This window comes from Manihot esculenta, chromosome 6 (genome assembly GCF_001659605.2).
Source record: "Manihot esculenta cultivar AM560-2 chromosome 6, M.esculenta_v8, whole genome shotgun sequence".
Lineage (NCBI taxonomy): Eukaryota > Viridiplantae > Streptophyta > Magnoliopsida > Malpighiales > Euphorbiaceae > Manihot > Manihot esculenta.
The window spans coordinates 21,774,269-21,797,234 of record NC_035166.2 but is presented as its reverse complement, the minus strand read 5'-3'; the positions used below and the strand labels follow the sequence as shown (position 1 = coordinate 21,797,234).

Sequence of the window (22,966 nt, the reverse complement as noted above, 5' to 3'; positions counted from 1 at the left end):
TGCAAAGAAAACTTTTGTTTCATATATAAGATGATGGGTAGCACTATGTGGACCACATGTGTATACACATGATTGGGTATTGATTTCACCATTTTAAAATAAAACATATGTAAAAGGGTATCCTTAAACAGAATTATTTTTCTAAAAATTAATTTATTTTTTATTATAATATTAAAAAAATAATGTTAATAAAATTTTGGAGGCCGAATTGTTGTCTTGTTAATGAAAAGAGACGTTGATGGGGCCTTCATGCCAAAAACCCAATTATTTGAATTTTGATTTTCTGTGCTTAGCCCATAATGGCTTGGGCTACATATTTACTATATTTTAGGGTTGGAAAATAATTGATTCCCAGCTATAAAAAATTTGAACTCAAAATGAATTTAACGATTCTCAAACTATATATTAGTATTTATATTTATTGTATAATTTAATTATTTTCTTTAAATCTCAATATAAATAATTATTTTTACAATTATTAAATTTATTCTAATATCAAATAGAGTTTATATGGAATAATTGTAGAGGCCCATTAAATATTGGTCCAGTAAGAGCTACCTCATTATTCACTTTGGGCTTGGACCTAAATCCCCACAGTGCCTATCGTGCGCTCTCCCTCATCATATCACTGCCCCAGCAGTGAAGCAGCTAGGTTTCCAAATTCCTCCAGTTCAGGGTTTTTTTGAGCTGCTTCTTCTTCTTCTTCTCTGTCTAAAATCAAAATGCCCCCCTCCATCACCTCTCTACAACTCCGTTGCTTTCTCCGCCATTACTGCCTCTCTCCTGCTCCATACCTCACTCACTCTGCTTCCTCTTCTTCTTTTACCCCTACCCTTCTCACCAAACTTACGTTCCTGCCACTTTCTCTCTCTAGACCCTTCTCCTCTCAGACCATAAACCCTAGCAATGATCCAGATCCCATTGCCCAGTCTATTTCCACAGAGCTCATCAAAATCCCCGACACTGAATCCCTCTCAATTTCGCAAAGACTCAATCTCAATTTCTCTCACATCACCAGCTCCATAACTCCGTCGTTGGTCCTGCAGACGCTCAATCTCTCCCCTGATGCTGGACGTGCGGTGCTGGGATTTCACCAATGGCTGGTCACGGCTGCTGGGTTTAAGCAAACAGATGAAACGATATCGTTTTTTATTGATTACTTTGGTCGAAGGAATGATTTCCAATCTACCCATGAGCTGCTTCGTGATGGTAAAGGTCTCGTTGGGTCTAAAAGTCTGGAATCGATGGTTGATAGGCTTGTCCGGGCGGGGAGGCCTACCAAGGTGGTTGGATTTTTCGATAGGATGGAGAGAGATTATGGGTTTAAGCGAGATAGGGAGTCTCTCACATTGATAGTGAATAAGTTGTGTGATAACGGGTACGCGAGTTATGCAGAGAGGATGGTGAAAAACTTGGCTAATGAGATTTTCCCGGATGAGAGAATATGTGATTTGTTGATCAAAGGTTGGTGTGTTGATGGAAAACTTGAGGAGGCTAAAAGGTTAGCTGGTGAGATGTATAGGGGTGGTTTTGAGATCGGTGCGATGGCTTATAATGCGATTCTTGATTGTGTTTGCAAGCTTTGTAGAGCAAAAGATCCGTTTAGGTTACATTCTGAGGCAGAGAAGGTGTTGATAGAAATGGACACTCGTGGGGTTCCAAGAAATGTGGAGACATTCAATGTTTTGATTAATAATCTATGCAAGATGAGGAAAACTCAGGATGCTATGAATTTGTTTTACAGGATGGGTGAGTGGGGGTGTAATCCTGATGAGACTACATTTCTTGTTTTGATTAAGAGTTTGTATCAGGCAGCGAGAGTGGGAGAGGGGGATGAGATGATTGATAGAATGAAGAGTGCTGGGTATGGAGAGAAGCTTGATAAGAAGGCTTATTACAGTTTCTTGAAGATTTTGTGCGGTATTGAGAGGCTTGAGCATGCCATGACTGTGTTTGAGATGATGAAGGCAGATGGATGTAAACCTGGGATAAAGACTTACGACTTGTTATTTGGGAATTGGTGTGCTCATAATCGTCTGGATAAGGCAAATTCCCTGTTTAATGAAGCTTTGAGTAATGGGGTGCCAGTCACGCCAAAAGAGTATAGAGTGGATGCAAAATTTTTGAAGCCAAAGGCTGTGAAGAAAGAGAAGAAGAGGGAGACTTTGCCTGAGAAGATGGCAAGGAAGAGACAGCGACTGAAGAAGATAAGGCTAAGTTTTGTGAAGAAGCCAAGAAAAATGATGCGTCCAGCCTTCTGATCATACTTGAACTTTTTCTATCAAGTCGAATTGTGATGGTCAAGGGTATGTTAAAGTCAGTTGATCATTTTTTTCTGACAGTAATGCTACTGTTCAATTTTATTGTTTTTTTAAGTTTTGTTGGCAGCAGTAGGAATAAGGATTTGTTTCAGGCATATATTTACTTTAAACAACATGATCATTGTACTGATAACTGAATTCAAAGATCTTCTCACTTACATGTGTTTCAGATGGTATGATAATTAGAATTCTAGGCCAGTGAACTTGCCATGTTTCCTGAATATTGTCGACATACCTGCCAGCTTGTTCATGTGCTTTTTTTTTTTTTTTTTTTTTTGGACGAGTAAGTTGATGCAACTTCTCCCTTCTCTTAGTGTATCTGTGTGGTGAGAAATGGAGACTGGTTAGGAACATTTGGAAGCATGAAAAGCCCTTGCAATAGTTGGCATGCTGAGTTTCTTTTTGTGATGGTTCAGATGATTGCATCTTAGGCTTGCATTGCTGAACAAATGAGTTTTCTCGATAAAAGAACATTACATTATCTAGCCATTTCAAATTTTCAATATAGTTTACGCAAAATATGAAAGTGCTCCTCTGTGCTGTTCTTTGGGTGCTTGGTGTTCCCCAGTTCAGGATAGATTATGATAGCTCTGGTTGATCTGTGCTTGATTGGTATTCTTATGGTAGGCATTAAAACCTGGTGGCTGGTTTTTTTACAGCTGCTTGCCTGCTAAAGTGATACTTTTGTTATCAGTATCACCATGATTTATTTTTCCAGAGGTATGCTGAGCATGGATTTCCTGAAAATGCTTAAGCAGAACATAAGCACATGAAGTGTGCCTGAGATATGATATTATAGTTTGTTTCTTACACCTTCTTTCCAGAGGTAAACAACCTAAAACGTGGGAGACTCAAATGTGACAGTGCATTCCTAGAAGTTGCCAATTGAGAGTTCTACGTTGGTTCTTTCTATCAGAGAGAAAACAGAACAACAATTGTTCTAACCTGGCATCTACATCCAACTCCTTTGCCTTCTCTTTTCCACCAATGGAGTATGCCGATGGTGTAACTTGCGGAATTTGCACCAACAGAAGTACACTGAAGAAGGGACATCTCGGTGGATTTTATAGGAGGCTCTATAACTTACCAGAGAAGTTCTTAAAAGGCCTCTTGTATTACTTCATGAAATAATATAGATATAAGAAATGTGTAAAACAAAATATGGGAAAGAGTTGCGCGAAATCAAGAAATTTGTAATGGAAAAATAGATAGGATTAATTTTGATATCTGTGTCCATATATCAAACATTGATTATGGCATTTATAAATAACAAATATCTTAAATATGAAAAAGAAAAAAAATCCATCTACTAATACTAATAAGAAGATTCACATTGAAGCAACATCCTTGGAATTAGGCATTGTATTATAGGGATGAACATGAGGTGGGCTTCTTACTTTGAATTGCAGAATACATCAATCATTGCTGCCTTCATCATTTATTTCATTGATACTTTTTGTTTTTCTTTTAAAATGGGATTGAGATTGAGGATTGAGGGATTATAATCTGAAACCTCTTAAATTTACTTAAATATACTTATTACAGATTAAGTCTGTAAATATATTTCATTGATACATTGTCTTTTAAAAAAATGAAATGAAAATTTAAAATACTTAATTAATGAAGTAGCTATATGTTTTAAATTGGAAAAAAAAGGTCAAATTTCACTCTTATATTTATTAGGGAGTTTTAATTTAGCTTATGTGCAATTTTTTATTTAGATTAATATAAAAATTACAATTTAAACTCATTTTAATAAAACAAAGAAAATTAAGGGCTTCTTAATTTTTAAACTAAATTAATAGATGAAAAAAAAAAATAACCCAAAACTACAAATTGAGTTTATTGATTTACCTAAATTAATAAAATTTTAAATTTAATCGAGTATAAATTAAAAATTGCAAATCAATAAATAAGTGAAAATAAATTTAATACAATTGAGACTTGTATGATAAAAAAAATATAAAAATAAAATTTAATTTATCATTCAGGGTTAAATTGGACATTTAATCGTTTTAAATTTATTAATAATATAATTTCAGAAACAAACGAAATCCTTAATAATGTAAAGAAATATTGCGCTAATGTCTGTGAGTGGCAGCCGATAAATACAGTTGTCATATTGAGTTAATATTTCTTCAAACACGCTAGTTTAGACTGCGACATCCACCCCTTTATATTATTCAAACAATATTTTTAAAATCTATAATCCCCATTTCAAAAAAAAAAAAAAAAAATTTCAAATTCAAAATCTAATATTAAATTGAAAACAACATTTATTCTTCATTAAAATTTTTTTAACTGTTTTCAGCAAGAGAAGCCATTAAAAATGTATTTTTAAGTAATTTTAATGGTTAGGAAAAATATGTAAATGAATAATTTCGTATTAATAAAATTTTATTATGTTAAATGAGGTACATATTTATATTCATAAGAAATTTTAAAAAATAATGATAAATTATGAAGTGGTTAGAGGAAGATTTTAAGACAAATCAAAATAAAAATAAAAAACATCTGTCTCCTACTAGACCAAGTCATGCCATTTCTCTCTCCACCGACAGCAATGGAATAATGTTAGGGTGCGCGCTGGTCCACAGCTTTTGCTGTCGGTAATCACATTTTACAATTACAACCCTCTTCTTAATTTTACTTTTTTTATAATTATTTTTGCCGCTCTACCAATATTGTCCCTGTCCACTCTCTATTAACAATTATTTTTCACATAATGTTTTTTTTATAAAAAAAATTAAGTTCATTAAAATCTTATATTTAATCTATTATTATTATTTAAGATTAAAAAATATAAATCTAATTCAAATTAGATTTCTTCAAAATGATTATCTAATAGTTTTTAATTTTTTTAGGTTGAAAATGAGTATACCAAGCTTGAGAAACAAGCAAGTGGAAAGAGTACTTTTGGATTTTTTTTTTTTAACCAACACTGTTTATTTATCATTATTTTCATGGATGATTTTAGGATTTTTTTTCACCAAATAAATTAAGTTTAATTTTTTTATTTAAGTTGATATAATATTTAATTAAAAAATGTGATCAGAATTAAAACATATGATATACAAAATTATCTGAATAAAATAAATTTTAAAAATTAAAAGGACATATTAGTAATTTAAGCTGCATGGCATTAGCTTATTTTTAAGTCGCATTAGACGGTAGATTAAAGAGTGGGTTTATAAAATCTTCTACTGGAGCTGAAGCACTCTCTCTCCCATGTGAGAAGAAAGTCCACACCAATTTCCACCGTCGTCCCTCTCTTTTTCTCTCTCTCTCTGTTATGCAGATCTTGAGCTAAGCCAGTCGTAAACATCAGTGTTGCATCACGAATCTGGCAATGGATTCCCACTTCTCATCACTCACTGGATCCATTACTAAGCTCTGCTCCTTCACCATTTTGCTTCTCTTCTTGCTTTCTTGCTCCACTTTCACTCCTACAGGTCAGTCTTTTTTGCTTTCCGTGCTTTTAACTTTGTGTTTTCTCTAATGCTTTTGTTGTTTTTTTGAATTGGGCTTGGCTTATTTGCCTCAGATTTTGTCTAATTTTCACACTACTTGACTGTTTAAGATTGAGCTGTTGTTTTAATTGGTCAAATTTGAGATTGTGTGTTGTTTTGATTTCAAATTTGGTGAAAAAAAATGAACTGGGTTTCTTCTTATTTAAAAGTTAAGATCTTGTAGTCTCATTAGTTCCATTAATCTGTAAAGATATTGCTGTCAGTGGGTGGTGAACAGTGCTTTTCGGCCTCTGTTTAATTAATTTGTAATCAGTTACCGTAAGATGATTAGCCATCCTTTTATTCACCTGATGCTTGGGTTTGGATGTGCATTGATAGCTTTTTTTGCTGTTAATCTTTGCAAGGCAAACATTTTGTTTTCGCTACAGTATTAGTTGGACATTTTGAAGATCTTGGAAAAGTAATTAAAGTTTTCTTATTTGCAGATGCCTATGATGCTCTTGATCCAAATGGTAATATCACTATCAAATGGGACGTAATAAGCTGGACTCCAGATGGCTATGTTGTAAGTATAAGTACATGATTCAGTTTTATGTAGTGCAAGACATCTAGTGTGATTCAAGTTGAATCATATTTTCAGCTGGATAAGTTAATTTTCTGCAAGATTCAAGGTTTTCTGGAAGTTGTTAATATAATTCATTCGAGGTTCAGAGCTTCCTCTAGTTATGAAGTAGGAAGTGAACACTTTTTCTCCCTGATCTTCGTCAGCTTGATATAGCTATGGCTTTTGTCTTTCCACTGATTCTAATTACTTGTAAATCTTATGGGATTTTGAAGCACAGTTTGGAATTTCAGATATTTTCAATGGTTTGAAGTTCTTACCTTGAGTAATGGATTTTCTAATATATTCTATGTCAATCATGCTTGACAGGCAGTCGTTACAATGTACAACTTCCAGCAATACCGCCACATTCAAGCTCCAGGTTGGACATTGGGTTGGACATGGGCAAAAAAGGAGGTAATCTGGAGCATGATGGGAGCCCAAACTACAGAGCAAGGGGATTGTTCCAAGTACAAAGGAAATGTCCCCCATTGCTGTAAGAAGGATCCTACCGTTGTGGATTTATTGCCAGGAACTCCTTACAACCAGCAGATTGCAAATTGCTGCAAAGGAGGAGTAATAAACTCGTGGGCACAGGACCCTGCTACTGCAGTAAGCTCCTTCCAAGTTAGTGTAGGTGCTGCTGGAACCTCAAACAAAACAGTTAGATTGCCAAAGAACTTCACCTTGAAAGCACCAGGGCCTGGATACACTTGTGGGCCAGCAAAGATTGTGAGACCAACCAAATTTATTTCAGCAGATAAAAGGAGAGTCACTCAAGCTTTAAGTAAGTGATAAGCTAATGCCTTTGGGTTTTTAGAGCTTTAAGTAAGTGAAACGCTAATGTCTTTTTATGTGTTTTGAGGGTAATTAATGTTAATGTTATTTTTCTGGACTGGATTGTGCCACCAATCTGATACTATCAAGTGCACATTTTCAGTCCATGATTGTGGCTACTCAATATCAGCGGCATCTTCATATTTGCTCTTGCATTTGTACAGTTTGTCTTTTCATATCTTTTCTTGATTACTGTAGTTCACCCTGAAATAATTTCATGGTGTTACAGTGAAAACTATACTTTTTTATGGACTAAAGGTTGAAAAGAGATGTAATTAATGCCAATCATTCCTCTTTTCAACATAAGTAGCATGATCCAACAACTTTGTGAGTTTACCTAACATTGCTTGCACATCATGGCAGTGACCTGGAATGTTACTTGTACGTATTCTCAATTCCTGGCTCAGAAGACACCCACCTGTTGTGTTTCGCTGTCCTCCTTCTACAATGACACAATAGTAGGTTGTCCAACTTGTGCTTGTGGCTGTAAAAACAGCACAAATGGGGGGAGCTGTGTGAAGTATGTTCTCAATTCTGTATACTTGATTACTTTTTCTCTCTTGAATTTATATACGTGATTCTGCAGATATTGCCTAACACTGTTCTTCTGACCTTTTCCCTTAATGGTACCTTACAGTCCAGACACACCGCATTTAGCTTCTGTGGTTAGTTCAGGCAAGAATGACATGTCACCTTTGGTGCAGTGTACTAGCCATATGTGTCCAATCCGAGTCCATTGGCATGTTAAGCTCAATTACAAGGAGTATTGGCGGGTGAAGGTCACAATTACAAATTTCAATTACCGAATGAACTACACACAGTGGAATATAGTTGTGCAACACCCGAACTTTGATAATCTCACACAGATTTTCAGCTTTCATTATAAACCACTGACTCCTTATGATGGATTAAGTGAGTTAAATCTTGCCAGAACTTGATTATTTTCCTAAAAAGTGCTCATAGTTCTCCAATTTGTGTCTAATTTGAATGGGAAATGAATTGTGCGTTGCAGATGATACTGCTATGTTATACGGAGTTAAGTTCTACAATGATTTTCTCTCACAAGCTGGCCCTTTCGGGAATGTACAGTCGGAGCTGCTTTTCCGAAAGGACAAGTCAACTTTCACTTTTGAAAAGGGATGGGCTTTCCCTAGGAGGATTTATTTTAATGGTGATAACTGTGTGATGCCACCTCCAGATGCCTACCCATGGTTGCCTAATGACGGTTCTCGTCTGAGCATATCTCTACTTAGTCCAGTCATGACATTCTTGGTGTATATTGTCTTCTTTTTGGCATGCATGTGATGAAGCCAAACTACTAAAGCTGTCTGTTCTTCTAACGATCTGTAAACCTGATCTGGCTTAGCACATACGGGAACATAAAGAAATCCAGTCTTCGGGCCCAGAATTTAGATCTGTCAAGTGCTGCAAGTCAATGCAATGCAAGTGCTCAAGGTGCACTATTGCCTGGTCTTTAGTTTATGAATCGTCAGTTAGTTACTTTCTTCTTTTTTCTTTTTTCCCACTTTTTCCTTCTATAATTTATTTGTTAAGCAAACTATATTATATTTCTGTATGGTTATTTGTGTGATACACTTAAATCATTTCGTCTGTAGAATATCGATAGCATATGTAAGTCATTTTTCGTTGTAATAAGTGACCGTGTGAGGAATTTATAGTTGATCAATGGATTTGTTCCTGCCAATTTGTTGGTCTACACTCTCTAGTTCTGTTTTCATTACCAATGGCTACTAACAAAAAGAAAATAGAAGTAGATGAACTTTGAAATGACAGAAGACAACTAGAAATTGAAACAATTTGATTTTATGGTGATGCACTTTAGACAACTTGGATAATTTCAGGCTATATTTGGAATGTACTATGGATTTTGCATGTCTATTTGCTCGCATAAAACTGAATTATCCCACACATGAAAACATTTTTCTTCTAGTCTGTTGGTGAGAGTTAACATGATTAATGTACCTGTTATGAAAAAGAAATTGTTCTGTCTTCCAAAATTGCCTCTGCATTATCTGTTGAGGAGAGATCTGAAGAATATAATTGCCCCCATAGAAGATTGATCACCAAAGCAAAACAAACATCAAGAGCAAAGAAGCTGCCATTGTTGAATATGCAACTGGATTTGCATAGGCTGAATTTGGCAGATATGGATATGCATCAGGTGATGGCATTTTGCATTCGTCACCATTGAAGTAAACTTTCCTTGGAAATGCCCATCCCTGCTTCAAGGTAAAAGTGTTCTTGTCTTTCCGGAGAAGCACCTCAGACTGGACATTTCCAAAAGGGCCAGCTTCCATTAAAAGGTCATTGTAGAACTTCATGCCATAGAACATACCAGTGTCATCTGCACAGAGAAATCAATTACAATCAGTTGTATGTCAATATTACAGATGGTTACATTCTGAAATTGCAATATCAGAAAACTCCATTAGGATTTCAGGCACTCACTTATGGATTCGTAGGGTACCAGAGGCTTGTAATCAAAGCTGAAGACTTGTGTGACATTGTTGAGATTGGGGTGCTGGATAACCAGTGTCCACTGCGTGTAATTCAACCGGTAGTTGAAATTAGTAACAGCAATCTTTGCACGCCAGTATTCCTTATAGTTGGTTTTTACATGCCAATGCACACGAACTGGGCACATATGATGTGTACATTGAAGGAGTGGTGTGTTATCCTTCTTCGGCGTGTTTATTCCTTTTCTGTGTGCTTCCTTGGAGTTGCCCCTGCAATTTTTTTTTTGGCAATTCAGCAGCAGAATTACTTACATAATCATGTGTGATTTTGCAAATCTGGAGAAACATAGATTTGTAGGCCTACATGATACAATTGTGCTTGTTCTGGCAGCCACAAGCACACGAAGGACAAGGAGTGATTGTCTCATTGTAGAAAGAGGAGAAGGAAACACAACAGCTTGGATTTTTGGATGCCAGAAACTGTGAGTAAGTGCATGTTACATTCCATGTCACTGCATAACAATAGATTCAAGATTATATTGGGTTCCTGTAACAATCTGACAGATAAAGATAAGTAGAAAAATCTGAGGGAAATGAACTTACTCAGTGCCTGGGTTTTTCGCCGACGATCCGGTGTGAAGAAGATGGTGGATGGCACAACCTTTGCAGGGCCACAGGTGTATCCTGGTCCTGGACCAAGCAAAGTGAAATTCTTGGGAAGTTTCACTGTTTTATTTGAGGTGCCAGCAAGTCCAACACTGACCTGAAAAGCTGAGACTGAAGCTGAAGGATCCTGCCCCCAAGCTGCCACCACACCACCCTTGCAACAATTACTGTATTGCTGGTTGTAAGGGACTCCAGGAAGCAAGTCAACAACTGTTGGAGTCTTCTTGCAACAATGTGGTATGTTTCCTTTGAACTTGGAACAATCGCCTTGTTCTGTGGCTTGAGCTCCCACCATTGACCATATAACTTCCTTTTTATCCCATGTCCAGGACAGAGTCCATCCAGGGCTCATGATGTGCCGGTACATTTGGAAGTTGCTCATGGTTACCGTAGCCTTGGAAGTTAAAAGCATTGAAAACAAAACCCAGAAAATTATTTGTTGAATTCCTATTAAGAGTTGTTGGGATGTTTACTTTGAATAAAAATACAAAACCCAGAAAATTCTAGTGATACTTACCACATAACCATCTGGTGTCCAAGACATTACATCCCATTTGATGGTTATGTTCCCATTTGGATCTAATGGATCATAAGCAGCTGCAATCATGTGAAAACAAAAGCAAGAACTAGATGAATATATTTGTAAACAGAAGTCAATAAAATGAAAAAGATTCCAGTTTTGCAGTTAGATAATCTGAGCAAGAAACTTCACCTGCATGAGACAGCATCATGAGAAGAAGTAAAGCAAGCAAGGGCCATTGCAGCCTCTGCTGATACTCCGTAGTTTGGAAGGAAATTTCATGAGATGGGTTGGAAGATTTGTCGTCTCCCATCTCCAGAGTTTCACTGGATCACAAATTTTTCCAGGCAAGGACTTGGAGGACTTAGCAGGACTATTATGTTGAAAGGGAAAAGGGAAGAGGAGAATGAAATGGCTGAAGATGTCTTACTCTTACCTACTGGTTGTTAGGTGAAATAATGAGATTTTTCAAAATTTTTCGTTGTATTCTGATACAAACAACACATTATTTGTATTTATATATTTGGGGTTAGCAAGGGTTCCTGCATCTTGAAGCAAAAATTTGGTGAGAAATTATAAGAAAAGGTAGCTGGCGGGAGATTTTGAGAAGTTTGAAGACAACAGCTCAACGGTTTTCTATAAGGGACTGGTGGTGAGTGGTCACATACCCACATGAAGAAAAAAAAATTCCAGTATTGGACTGCTTAGGATACAAGTCTTCCATTGCAGTGATCACTTGCCAATCCAGTTTGCTCTGGAAACCTCCCTTTTCTTACGTTTCCTTGGACCAACAACTTACCCACATTGTAACTCTATCATCTTAAAACCGGATTCATTTTTTTAAAATGAATCATGCCAAAGAAGTATATAAAAATATATATTTTGTAAAGCAAAAAAGAAAAAAAGAAGTCTTTTTTTGGGATCCCTAGAGTCTAGAGATGGAACATAGCACAGCAGAATTGGTAGCAGGTCACCCATCCAGAGTTGACTAATAATACTGAAAAGATTGTCAACCAGGTAATTTTTTTTTCCCATGAAGGTGGAAAGCTATTTAACAGGGTAATATTAAGGAAAATGGGAATCTCAACTCATCGAGAAATGAATTACCAGCCCATTAAATTTGTTGTTTTATCCTTTTTAATTTATTGATAATAAAATCGACGTCTCGATTTCAAACTCTAATCGGAATCAACAGTGAAAAATAGTATATTATTTGCTGCTAATGATGAAAATGAAGTTGAAGCAAATAATTAATGCATGTTGGTTGAATCATAATCACTTCTTTTTCGGTTTTTACCCTTTCTCTCCTACACTTTTTACTCATACTACAGTTGAATTCCTTTCTCAATGGGGTCTTATCACAAGTTTTTTTTTTATGTGTAAAAACCATAGAGTTCACTGTCCTCCAAGATTATAGCAGCATAAACTTTTTTCATATTTTGGGAGCTCTTTAACTTGTTACTGAGAGATTAAATTGGCAATGTCATATTGCTTTTCCCTTTGCATAATTATGAATGTTATTACAAAAGTCAACAAATTGGGATAGAGTTTCATTATACATTTATTAAATCAATTAAAATTCAAAACCTAAGTTTTAGATTCATGATTTTCAAGGAAAACAAAGTAAAATATAAAACAAAGAAGTTTTACTCATATGGGTAAATTAGCAAAAGACAAGACAAGACAAGAATTTAATTCAATTGATTTTTTTTTATAATTATCTTATTTGAAATAAATTTTTTTTTTTAACTATTCATTTGAATTTTTTTTTTTATGAAATTATCCATGCTAAATGAAAGGTCAAAGAATTAGGTATGAATTTCATTTCATTTTTCTAAAACCTTTTCTTCTCTTATTAATCTTCACATAATGAGGTTTCTCTATACACTAGCTTGTGCATTTCACAAAGAGCATAAATGCACTTGTCAACAATTTCAACCCTTCATGCTTCTCTAAACAGAATTTTTTCTATAAACAGAATTATTCAGGCACATACCTGTTGGTGAAGAAAGATATCAATTTTGTCACACAAAGTTAGAAACCACATGCTATAAATCTTCCTGCTTCAATACATCTACCTTTACAGTCCAATGCTCACCAAAAGACCATCAACTCCAGAACCAAAAGGGCACCCATGAGAGTTGACAGTGAAATCCAATTTGCAAGAGCAGAATTTGGCAGATATGGGTATTCATCAGGAGGTGGCATCATACATTCATCTCCATTGAAGTACACTTTCCTTGGAAAAGCCCATCCTTGGTTAAATGTGAATGTGTTCTTATCCTTCTCAAGAATCAACTCTGACTGTACATTTCCATCCGGTCCGGCTTCCATTAGGATATCATTGAAGAATTTCATGCCATAAAACATCCCTGAGTCATCTGCATATCCAATTCAATATAGAGCATTAGAAATTTAGAATTAGTCTGAATAGTAGACTCTTCAGGATTTTCATTTTTTTTTTGGGGGGGGGGGGGGGTGAGTTCTTGTGGACTTACTTGCTGATGGGTATGGCAGGAGTGGCTTGTAATCAAAGCTGAAAACTTGAGTGACATTATTGAGATTTGGATGCTGAACAACAAGTGTCCACTGCGTGTAATTCACAAGGTAGTTGAAATTGGTAATGGAAATCTTCACTCGCCAGTAATCTTTGTAGTTGAGCTTCACATGCCAATGCACCCTGACCGGGCAGTTGTGCTGCGTGCACAGCAGCAATGGGGTGTTATCGTTTGTCGGTGTGCTTCCTTTCACAACGCTCTGGATGTTTGAATCACTCCTGCAGCATGTTCCATTTAAGTGAGAAGATCCAGACAGATTTGTATAAACCTCTATGCTTCTATCAGGAAATAAGGTACAGATTACCAAGTGTTTGACCAAATTACGCTTACAAATCTTTCTGCTTAGGAAAGCTTAAGCATCTAATTAACTTATTTTCTAAATCAATGCAGCTTTTTTATATGTATTCAAGATTGGTAAATGGCTTACTTCACACAATTGTTCTTGTTCTGGCAACCACAGGCACATGTTGGACAAGGAGTGATTGTTGAGTTATAAAAAGATGACATTGAAACGCAGCAGGTTGGGCTTGGAGAAGCCAGCAACTGCGAGAAAGTGCACGTCACGTTCCATGTCACTGCAAAGAGCAGACAAACGATCATGACGAAGAAATTAAGATTCTTGCTGGGTGACTGCAATCTTTTTTGAGGTATTTTATCAATAAAATGTAATAGCTAGTACTGAATTTTCAATAAAATTTATGACCAAGAATCAAACTTACTCATTGCCTGCGTTTTTCGGCGACCATCAGCTGACAGAAAAACTGAGGGTGGAACAATTGTTGCTTTGCTGCAAGTGTAGCCTCGGCCTGGACCGAATAAAGTAAAATTCTTTGGCAATCTTACTGTTTTATTGGTAGTACCAGATTGACCAACAGTCACTTGAAAGGAAGAAACAGCAGTTGAAGGGTCCTGTCCCCAAGATGAGACTACACCACCTTTGCAGCAATTGGCAATCTGTTGGTTGTAAGGTACTCCAGGAAGCAAGTCAACCACTGTAGGATTCCTCTTACAACAGTGTGGAATGTTTATTTTGAACTTGGAACAGTCTCCTTGATCAGTTGCTTGAGCTCCCATCATGGACCAGATGATTTCTTTCTTCGCCCATGTCCACCCCAAAGTCCACCCAGGGCTCATTATGTGCCGATACATTTGGAAGTTGGTCATTGTCACCACTGCCTGCAAAAACAAATCACATTCAGCATTGAAATGAAGCGATTGGCAGCTAGGCCATTTGAAAGGAAAATGGAACTTACCACATAACCATCTGGAGTCCATGACATAACATCCCATTTGACTGTTATATTCCCAGTTGGATCCAACGTGTCAAATGCCCCTAAAAGTTTAGATTACAATTAGAAAGAGACAGACATCAAGAGAGTGCATTAGCATCAACAGAACCAAACTCTGAGAATGAAATCGATGAAAGAGAGATTCACCTGCTTGAGAAAAAATCATTACAAAGACAAGTGTGTAAATGAACTTATGCAAATCCATACTTCGAATTCACTGCTATCTATGGCCTTTCAGGCTTGAACCTGTTCTTTGTATCAGATTCACCTGCTATCATGTGTTCAGTTTGTTCCCTTTATTGAGAGTGATCAACAACCACCGAATTTTTAATTAAAGTATATTGCAATGGTAGAAAGAGCAGCAGAAGCTTTGAAAGCTTCAAGCCAATAATTTGGAAAAAATAAACTAAGGTCACATATAAAATTTGCTGCTTAATTCCTTGCCTAGCATTTCTTTATGTTTAATTTGGTTTGTAAGAAGGATAAGACTTTTCTGCAACTAGACCAACAGGAGCTGGAACAGGTAGTCAACTCTTGTTATGAGAGTGACCTCTTAGCTGTTCTTATATTCTGACTAACCATGGTGACGCCACTGCCATTGATGTAGAATATAAAGTAGATTTTGATAACTGTAAGATCCACCTAGGTTCGAGATTCACACACGTGGAGAAAATAGTAAATGTTTTGGATTTGAAGTGTTTAAGAAAGTCTAGAGGATAGGGAGTAATGAGGTTGAAGATGAAGTATAAATTAAGTTTTCCAAGAGGATTAGGGTTCTTATATTCCTGTTTCCGTAGAGAGTATATTTAACAAATATACCCTCAGCTCGAGTAATTGTACCTGGACAGAAATATTTAGTTCACTAAATACTTAGTCAACAAAAGCAATGATTTTTTTATAACATACGATTTAATTTGAATAATAAAAATATGCGTATTTAAGATATTGTATAATCTAATCTAACATTAACATTCCGTTTAAATCCTATCAATCTTTGAAGGGCTCCGACTCTCTTCAAGTAACGACTCATATTTAACCTTATCCATATTATTTAAATCAGACATATATGTAGTATGATGTTAAAAGAGTTATATTTTTATATGTTATCAAATTCTTATAATAAATAAAAATATTTTTTTTGATAGAATTCAGGTTGTCGTTAAGATGTGGGTTAATGATTCTAGAAGTTAATTATGAATTCTGAGTTGAGACAAGGTAGCAATTCAGAAAACACTTCCCATCTATCTTGGTTGAAAGTTGAAACATAATGTGAACAATTCTTAAGTTGGGATAATCTAAGTTAAGGTTGACTTTTAATGAGTCACTTGACAATAATATATAGTAAAAAGATTGGTTAGTCCTGGGAGATTTTCATTTTTTCATTTTCTTGCTGAATGAAATAAAGATGCTAATTGCATAGGAGAATGAAAGGCATGCTAATCTTATAGAAAGTCAACTGTTTGACTTTTTATTTTATGTTTAATTGCAACATTTAGATAGGTATCTTTTAACCTCTAATTTTATTTTTCTTATTCATTTGGCTCTAACTCAAATTCGAGCCTTAAATTTCATTAATTCTTGACACAACTTTGAACTTTTCCACAAATATGGAGCAGCGAAAAAGACAAGCGCATGGCTCTAAATGTTTAAATTAGTAATGTTATTAAGCAAAATAACGATGGACCAGAGAATAAAAAAATTAATTCAATTAATTTTTTAATAATTTATGAAAAAAATTAATTTTATTTAATTAAAATTTTTTTTCTAAAAAACGATAGAGTCTTTATTTTATTAATTTAGGCCATGAAAGCGCCATACTCTCGGCAGCAAAAATTTAATATAAATAGGAGATTATTGATTAATCTTTAAATTAAAATTATCACCAATATTAAATTAGCTAAACGATTTCCTATAAATTTTTACCATTTTGATTTTTTTAATTTTTATTAATAAAATCACAGCAATTTTTTATTAAATTAATAAATTTAAATACTCTACACCTGCATTTCTATCCAAGTCTAAAACATACTATATTCCCATAATTAGTTTTCATTGCTCCATAATTGCCAAAAATCATTGAAAGTCTAAAAGTAATATACCTTTATTGTTTTGAAAACAAAACACATAGTTTTTTTTTGTTACGGATAATGACGCACTACCATCGGAATTCATTTTTATTCGATGTAACTTTCAATTATTCAGGTTGATTAAATTTTTTAAAAAAATTTTATTTTAAAAAATTACATTTTTATATGATTTCAAAATTAGGTTGATTTAAGGTTTCCTTCCAACCATCCAGCTTCCACAACTAGAGTAAGGATGGTAATGGTTACGCTATTTATGAAAATTATTCTTACTGAATCAAATTTCAACTAATTTAATATATTGGATATTCAAAGCGCGTTTAAATTGTCGAAATATTACAAATTTGATCATTAGTAAATGATAAGTACTTTAAATTGTTTTAATTTAATAATTTATATAAAATATTATTTAAAATATATTAAATTATATTTAACCGTACCCATACAAATCAAATTCGATTAAAAACTAATATAAGTATAATTAACAAACTTAAATCTATCATAAGTCCTATTATATAACATCCAAATCTATTTTAACAAAATTTGGATTAACTTATAAGTTCTATAATTTAAATTGCCCTTTATTAATTTCAATAATTGGACTTATTAGTGAAAATAATATAAGATTTATTATTAATGATCACTACATTATCAAAACACTTGCTACTATTTCCTTCCACAAAAATATGTGATTAATTATTTATTCACATTAAAATATATAATTAATATAATTAAAAGTAATAAATTTTATATTATTTTCACAAATATTCCATGGCGATGGGCGATGGCTCCCTATAATTCAAAATTTTTTCTGCGAAACCGAACGCGGCAAAGAATCTGCGTGTTTAGCTTTCAAGGGCCCGCCCATTTTTAAGTTCCGCAAACTCACGATCCCTCCCACTAACAATAGCCACCACTCAAATTTAACCATGTCCCATCCAACGGCCAATAGTTTGAAACCTACTTTTCACTCGGATCGCCACGCTATCCAACGGTCACCAGCAACACCGCTCCCATCTATAAAATGACCTTTGCAAGTAATTAACGGCAGACGTTCTTCTACTTGAGATTGAAATCAGAGGAAACGAAGGAAAGGGAAGAGATTAAAGATGTCTGGCAGAGGAAAGGGCGGGAAGGGTTTGGGAAAGGGAGGAGCTAAGAGGCACAGAAAAGTGCTCCGGGATAATATCCAGGGCATCACCAAGCCTGCTATTCGAAGGTTGGCCAGGCGTGGCGGTGTAAAACGTATCAGCGGTCTCATCTACGAGGAGACTAGAGGCGTCCTCAAGATCTTCCTCGAGAACGTCATTCGTGATGCCGTTACATACACCGAGCACGCTCGCCGTAAGACTGTTACTGCTATGGATGTCGTCTATGCTTTGAAGAGGCAGGGCAGGACACTTTACGGGTTCGGTGGTTAGAGATTTTGGGTTTCCTTTAGGGTTAGGGTTGATGTTTGCTTGTACTAATGGAGAATGGTGTTTGTTTAATTGAAGTTTCTCATTATTTGTCTATTTTTACATTGAATTCTGTTTTTTAATTTTATTGTTACCTTTTTCCTTTTATCTATTCTGTTTGGATGGTGAGAAAACGGTAGGACTTCACTGGATAAAGTAAGCTAATCCAAACTATGTGTTTTGGGATCGAACAACTTTAATTTAATGAACATTTAATTGAAAAAAAAAAGTAGCAAGGATGGCTACTCTGCAAGCCATACTCTTCAGAATCAGAGGAATCGAAATAGAAGGCCAGAGCGATGGCGAGCTATGGCCGCAATTTGATTGATTCAAAGTGTACCAATGGTGGATTGATTTTCACGAGTATAATCTGTAATTTCTGGAGTCCAAAGAGCAGATTCCTTAAGGCCATCGTCATGAGTAGCAAACTCTAGTCTTAGATTCCCCGCCGCGAGATGGATGTAAATTTATTTATTGCATATTTGTTGTATATAAAATGAATAATTAATAAAGATATATATTAATGTATTATACTAATAAAATAAATATAAAAATATTTATTTATTATACAATATATAAAATTTTTAAAATATAATTATTTATCAGACAATAATGAATAATATAACTATTTTAACCATTATTTATAGTGTATTTATTTTATTATTATTATTGATATTGACATAGTATTTATAGGTAGAATATTTTATAAATAATCAATCGTATACAGCAAAGGTTTAATTAACGAGCGTAATTGATGAAGCAACCTAGACTATTGGGCTGTGTCGGTGATGTCCAAGTTTCAATATCCAGGCGCCAGGGCTCATAACCCATCCAATAATTCTCTTTATATTGCTCGTATTAAATAATAATAATAATAATGATAATAATTTTCCCATTTTAAAATATTCACTTGGGGGACCCGCTCATTGCTAGTCACAGATGGCCAAACTTGTTTGACCTTTCATCAAGCCAGGCAAAAGGCCAGTCACCAAACTTGTTTCTTTCCAACGCGACGCGTTCAAACCCAGTCAAAGCAACTACGACCATTCAATGCATTGACTCTCTTGCTTTCAGATGCCACGTGTACGATCAGAAATATGGACGTCCATGATGAAGCATGCTGGTCACTGTTTGCGATTTCAGATCCCCACAATGAAAAGGACGCAACAGCCGGCGACTTTGGAAGAGTCGACCCTGTAACGCTTTTCCAGTTGGACGCCTGGCTCGTGCCGACCAAGCCGGTCAAGGCCCCTCCCTTCCGTTTACGAAATTGGCCTCTTGCGTTGCACGTGGCCACGTGCCATCCTTATGCTTTCCTCTTAAATTACCGGGATTAATATATTGCAAAATTAATCATCATTCCATCTAATAAATATATATTCTGTATTCATTTATATTTTTATATGAATTACTTATAAACAAAAAAAAAAAAGAGAAAATCCATACATTTTTATATGAAAATTAAGAGATACTGAAAATCATTTTCTAATTATATTTCATCATTTTAGTTTTAAAGGTCATTAAACGACACAAATATTTAATTTCCCCTTTTTCTTATGGTAATCAACCTTTTCATTTAATTTCTATTCATAAATAAGATATGTTTAAATAGGAAAGTATTTAATTTTTTACAACTGTACTCAATATAATAAATAGATGTATAATTAAATTTAAACAAATTAAGAAATTTAATTTTAATATATGAAAATAAACTTAAAAAAAAAAGAAATTTAAACAAACAAATTAAGAAATTTAATTTTAATTTACAAATATATACTTATTTATATATATATATAAAAGAAAATCAATTTTGGCTGAGCTAGATCTACGCGGATTCTCAAAGTCCTAACGCAACACTTCCTTTCTCCCACTACAAATAAGAAGACTCCCAAGTCACAACCACAATCTTCAACTTCAGCTCTCTCTCTTTCTGATCCGGAGTACTCACCGCCATGGCCGAGAGAGCAGTGTACCCGACTCCGACTCCCCTTTTGAAAGATGAGCTCGACATCGTCATCCCTACCATCAGAAACCTCGATTTCTTGGAGATGTGGAGGCCATTCTTCCAGCCATACCATCTCATCATTGTCCAGGACGGTGACCCTTCAAAGACCATTAATGTCCCTGAAGGCTTCGACTATGAGCTCTATAATAGGAACGACATTAACAGGATTCTGGGTCCCAAAGCTTCTTGTATTTCCTTTAAGGACTCTGCTTGTAGGTGCTTTGGCTACTTGGTTTCTAAGAAGAAGTATGTCTATACTATTGATGATGACTGCTTTGTAAGTCCCTTCTCGATCCTTCTTACTCGATATTTTTTATTTGAGTTGTGTTTTGAGGAAAATTCTGTTTTTAGCATACGCAAATTGATTTATTTGATTGTGGGTTTTGAAGATCTAGATGCAATTTGAGTTGTTATTGTGTGGTTATGATCAGCGAGGTTTTTTGGGGGGTTTTATTTTTGGTGGGAATTTTTGATTTCTTTAGATGTTCGTTATGTGGAGCTTGGTCAATTGGATTTGATTTGATGTAATTTGTTGTTACTTAGCTCTCTTCTCTCTGTTTTTCTGGATCTGGTTTTGTTGTAATTTTTATTTTTATTTTTAATAACCTCTGCTTTGCTCTCCAAGAATCAAACTTTCTCCTCCATTGCATGCATTGATGATCTGTTGTTGCTTGACCAGCTTTTATTGGGTTTTTATTCTTCTAAAGTTTTATCTGTTTGGTATCCAAATAATTTAATGGAATTATGTGACCTCATAGCATGAAATGATGGCTCTTTTGGTTCTTGACATTAAACTACACAAGGGATAATCAACGGTGGTATTTTTTTTTTTTTATTATATATTTGATCTCATTATTCTGGTGACGGAATTTGTTATTCATCAGAATTTACCTCTATCGTTTTGTTAAACTTGCGACAGTGAAAGATAGAAGCAAGTTTGTTTCTTTATTGGTAATTGGCATATAGATCTGCTAGCTAACTATGTCAAGAAGCTGAAAATCTTTTGTTTTGTATTTGCATTATATTGTATACTGTATTATCTTCCCTAGTAACGTGGATCTAGGCCTTTTGAATGAGTTTGTTTGCTATTTGACTTGAGCCATGCAATAGAGGTTGCAATATTTGCATTTTGTTTACGCCCCATGTCTACCATTGTCTGCATTCATATAATTTCATATTGAAATGTTTGAGTAATTACTCAGAAGGGATTTTTGCACTGAGTTAATTTGGAGTCTAATCTAAAGTGGAGCATCCCTTATGTAATTGCAGGTTGCCAAGGATCCTTCTGGCAAAGATATTAATGCACTTGAGCAGCACATAAAGAACCTTCTGAGTCCATCCACTCCATTTTTCTTCAACACCCTGTATGACCCATACCGAAATGGCGCAGATTTTGTCCGTGGGTATCCATTCAGCCTTCGGGAGGGTGTCCCCACAGCTGTATCTCATGGCCTCTGGCTCAACATCCCAGATTACGATGCCCCAACCCAGCTTGTCAAGCCTCTTGAGAGGAACACCAGGTATGAAGATACTTAATGTATCAATAACTCCAGCTCATGTATGTACATGAATGTTTAACAGAAGGATTTAATATTGGATCTGTCTGCAGGTATGTGGATGCTGTAATGTCAATACCAAAGGGAACATTGTTCCCCATGTGTGGTATGAATCTGGCATTTAACCGGGAATTGATTGGTCCTGCAATGTACTTTGGTCTTATGGGTGATGGTCAGCCGATCGGACGCTATGATGATATGTGGGCTGGCTGGTGCACGAAGGTATATGCTTATCTTGTTTAAAACCTCTCAATTCTAACTTTGTTTTTCAGGCTTTAAATCGACTTAACCAAATTTTCATGTATGTTGCAACTCGTTCACCGATTCTATAGGTTATATGCGACCACTTGGGTTTCGGAGTGAAGACAGGATTGCCTTACATTTATCACAGCAAAGCAAGCAACCCATTTGTGAACCTTAAAAAGGAATACAAAGGGATCTACTGGCAAGAAGAGCTGATCCCATTTTTCCAGTCTGCTGCCCTTCCGAAGGACTGCAACACTGTCCAGAAGTGCTATATTGAACTATCCAAGCAAGTCAGGGCAAAACTTGGTAAAATTGATGAATACTTCATCAAGCTAGCAGATGCCATGGTCACATGGATAGAAGCATGGGATGAGCTTAACTCATCTGGGAACTCTGGTGAATTGGCCAATGGTACTGGAAAGTAGAAATGTTATCATCTCATTGATAGTCCTTAGGCATGAGACAGTTAATCAAGCTTTTTTGCTTTGAAGCTTGGATTAATTATTTTGCTGGTGGAGGAAACAGATATTTATTTATATTGTTGTTTTAACAATAACAGGTTATGCATTTCTGTATTCAATTAGATTTTGTTATTGTTGCTATTTAAATTAATGGTAATGGTCTTTTTGTTGTTAAATTGTGAGGCTTCTCCTTTGGTAATTATTCAAATGTTGATTTTATAAAATGAAAAAAGGGCTCTAAACTCAAGCTTTTGACTGATCAATCATTGTCATCAAGTGAGATATTTCCTTGAGAGAACAAGATCCAATTGCTTAGGCTGTTCAAAGTGCAAGAGATTCAAAACTGTGATGAGTAAGCAAAGGGCCCTCTGCCTTTAACTGGCAGCCATTACATTGACAGGGTCTTTGTTTCAGAGAG

The 22,966-nt window shown here is 35.3% G+C and overlaps 6 protein-coding genes and 1 long non-coding RNA gene across 8 annotated transcripts; 5 read left to right on the top strand and 2 right to left on the bottom strand.

Moving 5' to 3' along the window:
- The first annotated feature begins 655 nt into the window (after nt 1-655).
- LOC110617752 (pentatricopeptide repeat-containing protein PNM1, mitochondrial) lies at nt 656-3,545 on the top strand. 2 transcript variants are annotated; one of them, XR_002488432.2, is made up of 3 exons: nt 656-2,306; nt 2,981-3,041; nt 3,146-3,545. XR_002488432.2 is itself a non-coding variant. In XM_021760735.2 (2 exons), the coding sequence occupies exon 1, from the start codon at nt 723-725 to the stop codon at nt 2,259-2,261; it is 1,539 nt and encodes a 512-aa protein (XP_021616427.1). In that variant the 5' UTR covers nt 656-722; the 3' UTR covers nt 2,262-2,306; nt 3,146-3,545. The 2 variants fall into 2 exon arrangements, 1 of the variants encoding a protein (XP_021616427.1); XM_021760735.2 differs by lacking the exon at nt 2,981-3,041.
- A 1,951-nt stretch (nt 3,546-5,496) lies between these two features.
- LOC110617754 (protein COBRA) lies at nt 5,497-8,946 on the top strand. The gene is made up of 6 exons (XM_021760738.2): nt 5,497-5,773; nt 6,277-6,356; nt 6,723-7,179; nt 7,593-7,749; nt 7,867-8,141; nt 8,242-8,946. The coding sequence occupies exons 1-6, from the start codon at nt 5,671-5,673 to the stop codon at nt 8,532-8,534; spliced, it is 1,365 nt and encodes a 454-aa protein (XP_021616430.1). The 5' UTR covers nt 5,497-5,670; the 3' UTR covers nt 8,535-8,946.
- Nucleotides 8,947-9,028: 82 nt separating this feature from the next.
- On the bottom strand, nt 9,029-11,250 carry LOC110617753 (COBRA-like protein 4). The gene is made up of 6 exons (XM_021760737.2): nt 11,085-11,250; nt 10,890-10,969; nt 10,310-10,766; nt 10,071-10,218; nt 9,699-9,976; nt 9,029-9,594 (listed from the first exon to the last, which is right to left on the bottom strand). The coding sequence occupies exons 1-6, from the start codon at nt 11,203-11,205 to the stop codon at nt 9,311-9,313; spliced, it is 1,368 nt and encodes a 455-aa protein (XP_021616429.1). The 5' UTR covers nt 11,206-11,250; the 3' UTR covers nt 9,029-9,310.
- A 1,437-nt stretch (nt 11,251-12,687) lies between these two features.
- LOC110617412 (COBRA-like protein 4) lies at nt 12,688-15,397 on the bottom strand. Its single transcript, XM_021760163.2, has 6 exons — nt 14,887-15,397; nt 14,704-14,783; nt 14,170-14,626; nt 13,878-14,025; nt 13,391-13,668; nt 12,688-13,273 (listed from the first exon to the last, which is right to left on the bottom strand). The coding sequence occupies exons 1-6, from the start codon at nt 14,942-14,944 to the stop codon at nt 12,987-12,989; spliced, it is 1,308 nt and encodes a 435-aa protein (XP_021615855.2). The 5' UTR covers nt 14,945-15,397; the 3' UTR covers nt 12,688-12,986.
- LOC122723825 lies at nt 13,665-14,332 on the top strand. Its single transcript, XR_006351033.1, has 3 exons — nt 13,665-13,743; nt 13,841-14,097; nt 14,200-14,332. It is a non-coding gene; the product is annotated as an uncharacterized LOC122723825 (long non-coding RNA).
- Nucleotides 15,398-17,870: 2,473 nt separating the features above from the next.
- On the top strand, nt 17,871-18,343 carry LOC110617411 (histone H4). Its single transcript, XM_021760162.2, has one exon. The coding sequence runs from the start codon at nt 17,933-17,935 to the stop codon at nt 18,242-18,244; it is 312 nt and encodes a 103-aa protein (XP_021615854.1). The 5' UTR covers nt 17,871-17,932; the 3' UTR covers nt 18,245-18,343.
- Nucleotides 18,344-20,097: 1,754 nt separating this feature from the next.
- On the top strand, nt 20,098-22,724 carry LOC110617410 (UDP-arabinopyranose mutase 3). The gene is made up of 4 exons (XM_021760161.1): nt 20,098-20,562; nt 21,555-21,805; nt 21,895-22,063; nt 22,174-22,724. The coding sequence occupies exons 1-4, from the start codon at nt 20,233-20,235 to the stop codon at nt 22,510-22,512; spliced, it is 1,089 nt and encodes a 362-aa protein (XP_021615853.1). The 5' UTR covers nt 20,098-20,232; the 3' UTR covers nt 22,513-22,724.
- Nucleotides 22,725-22,966: the final 242 nt, after the last annotated feature.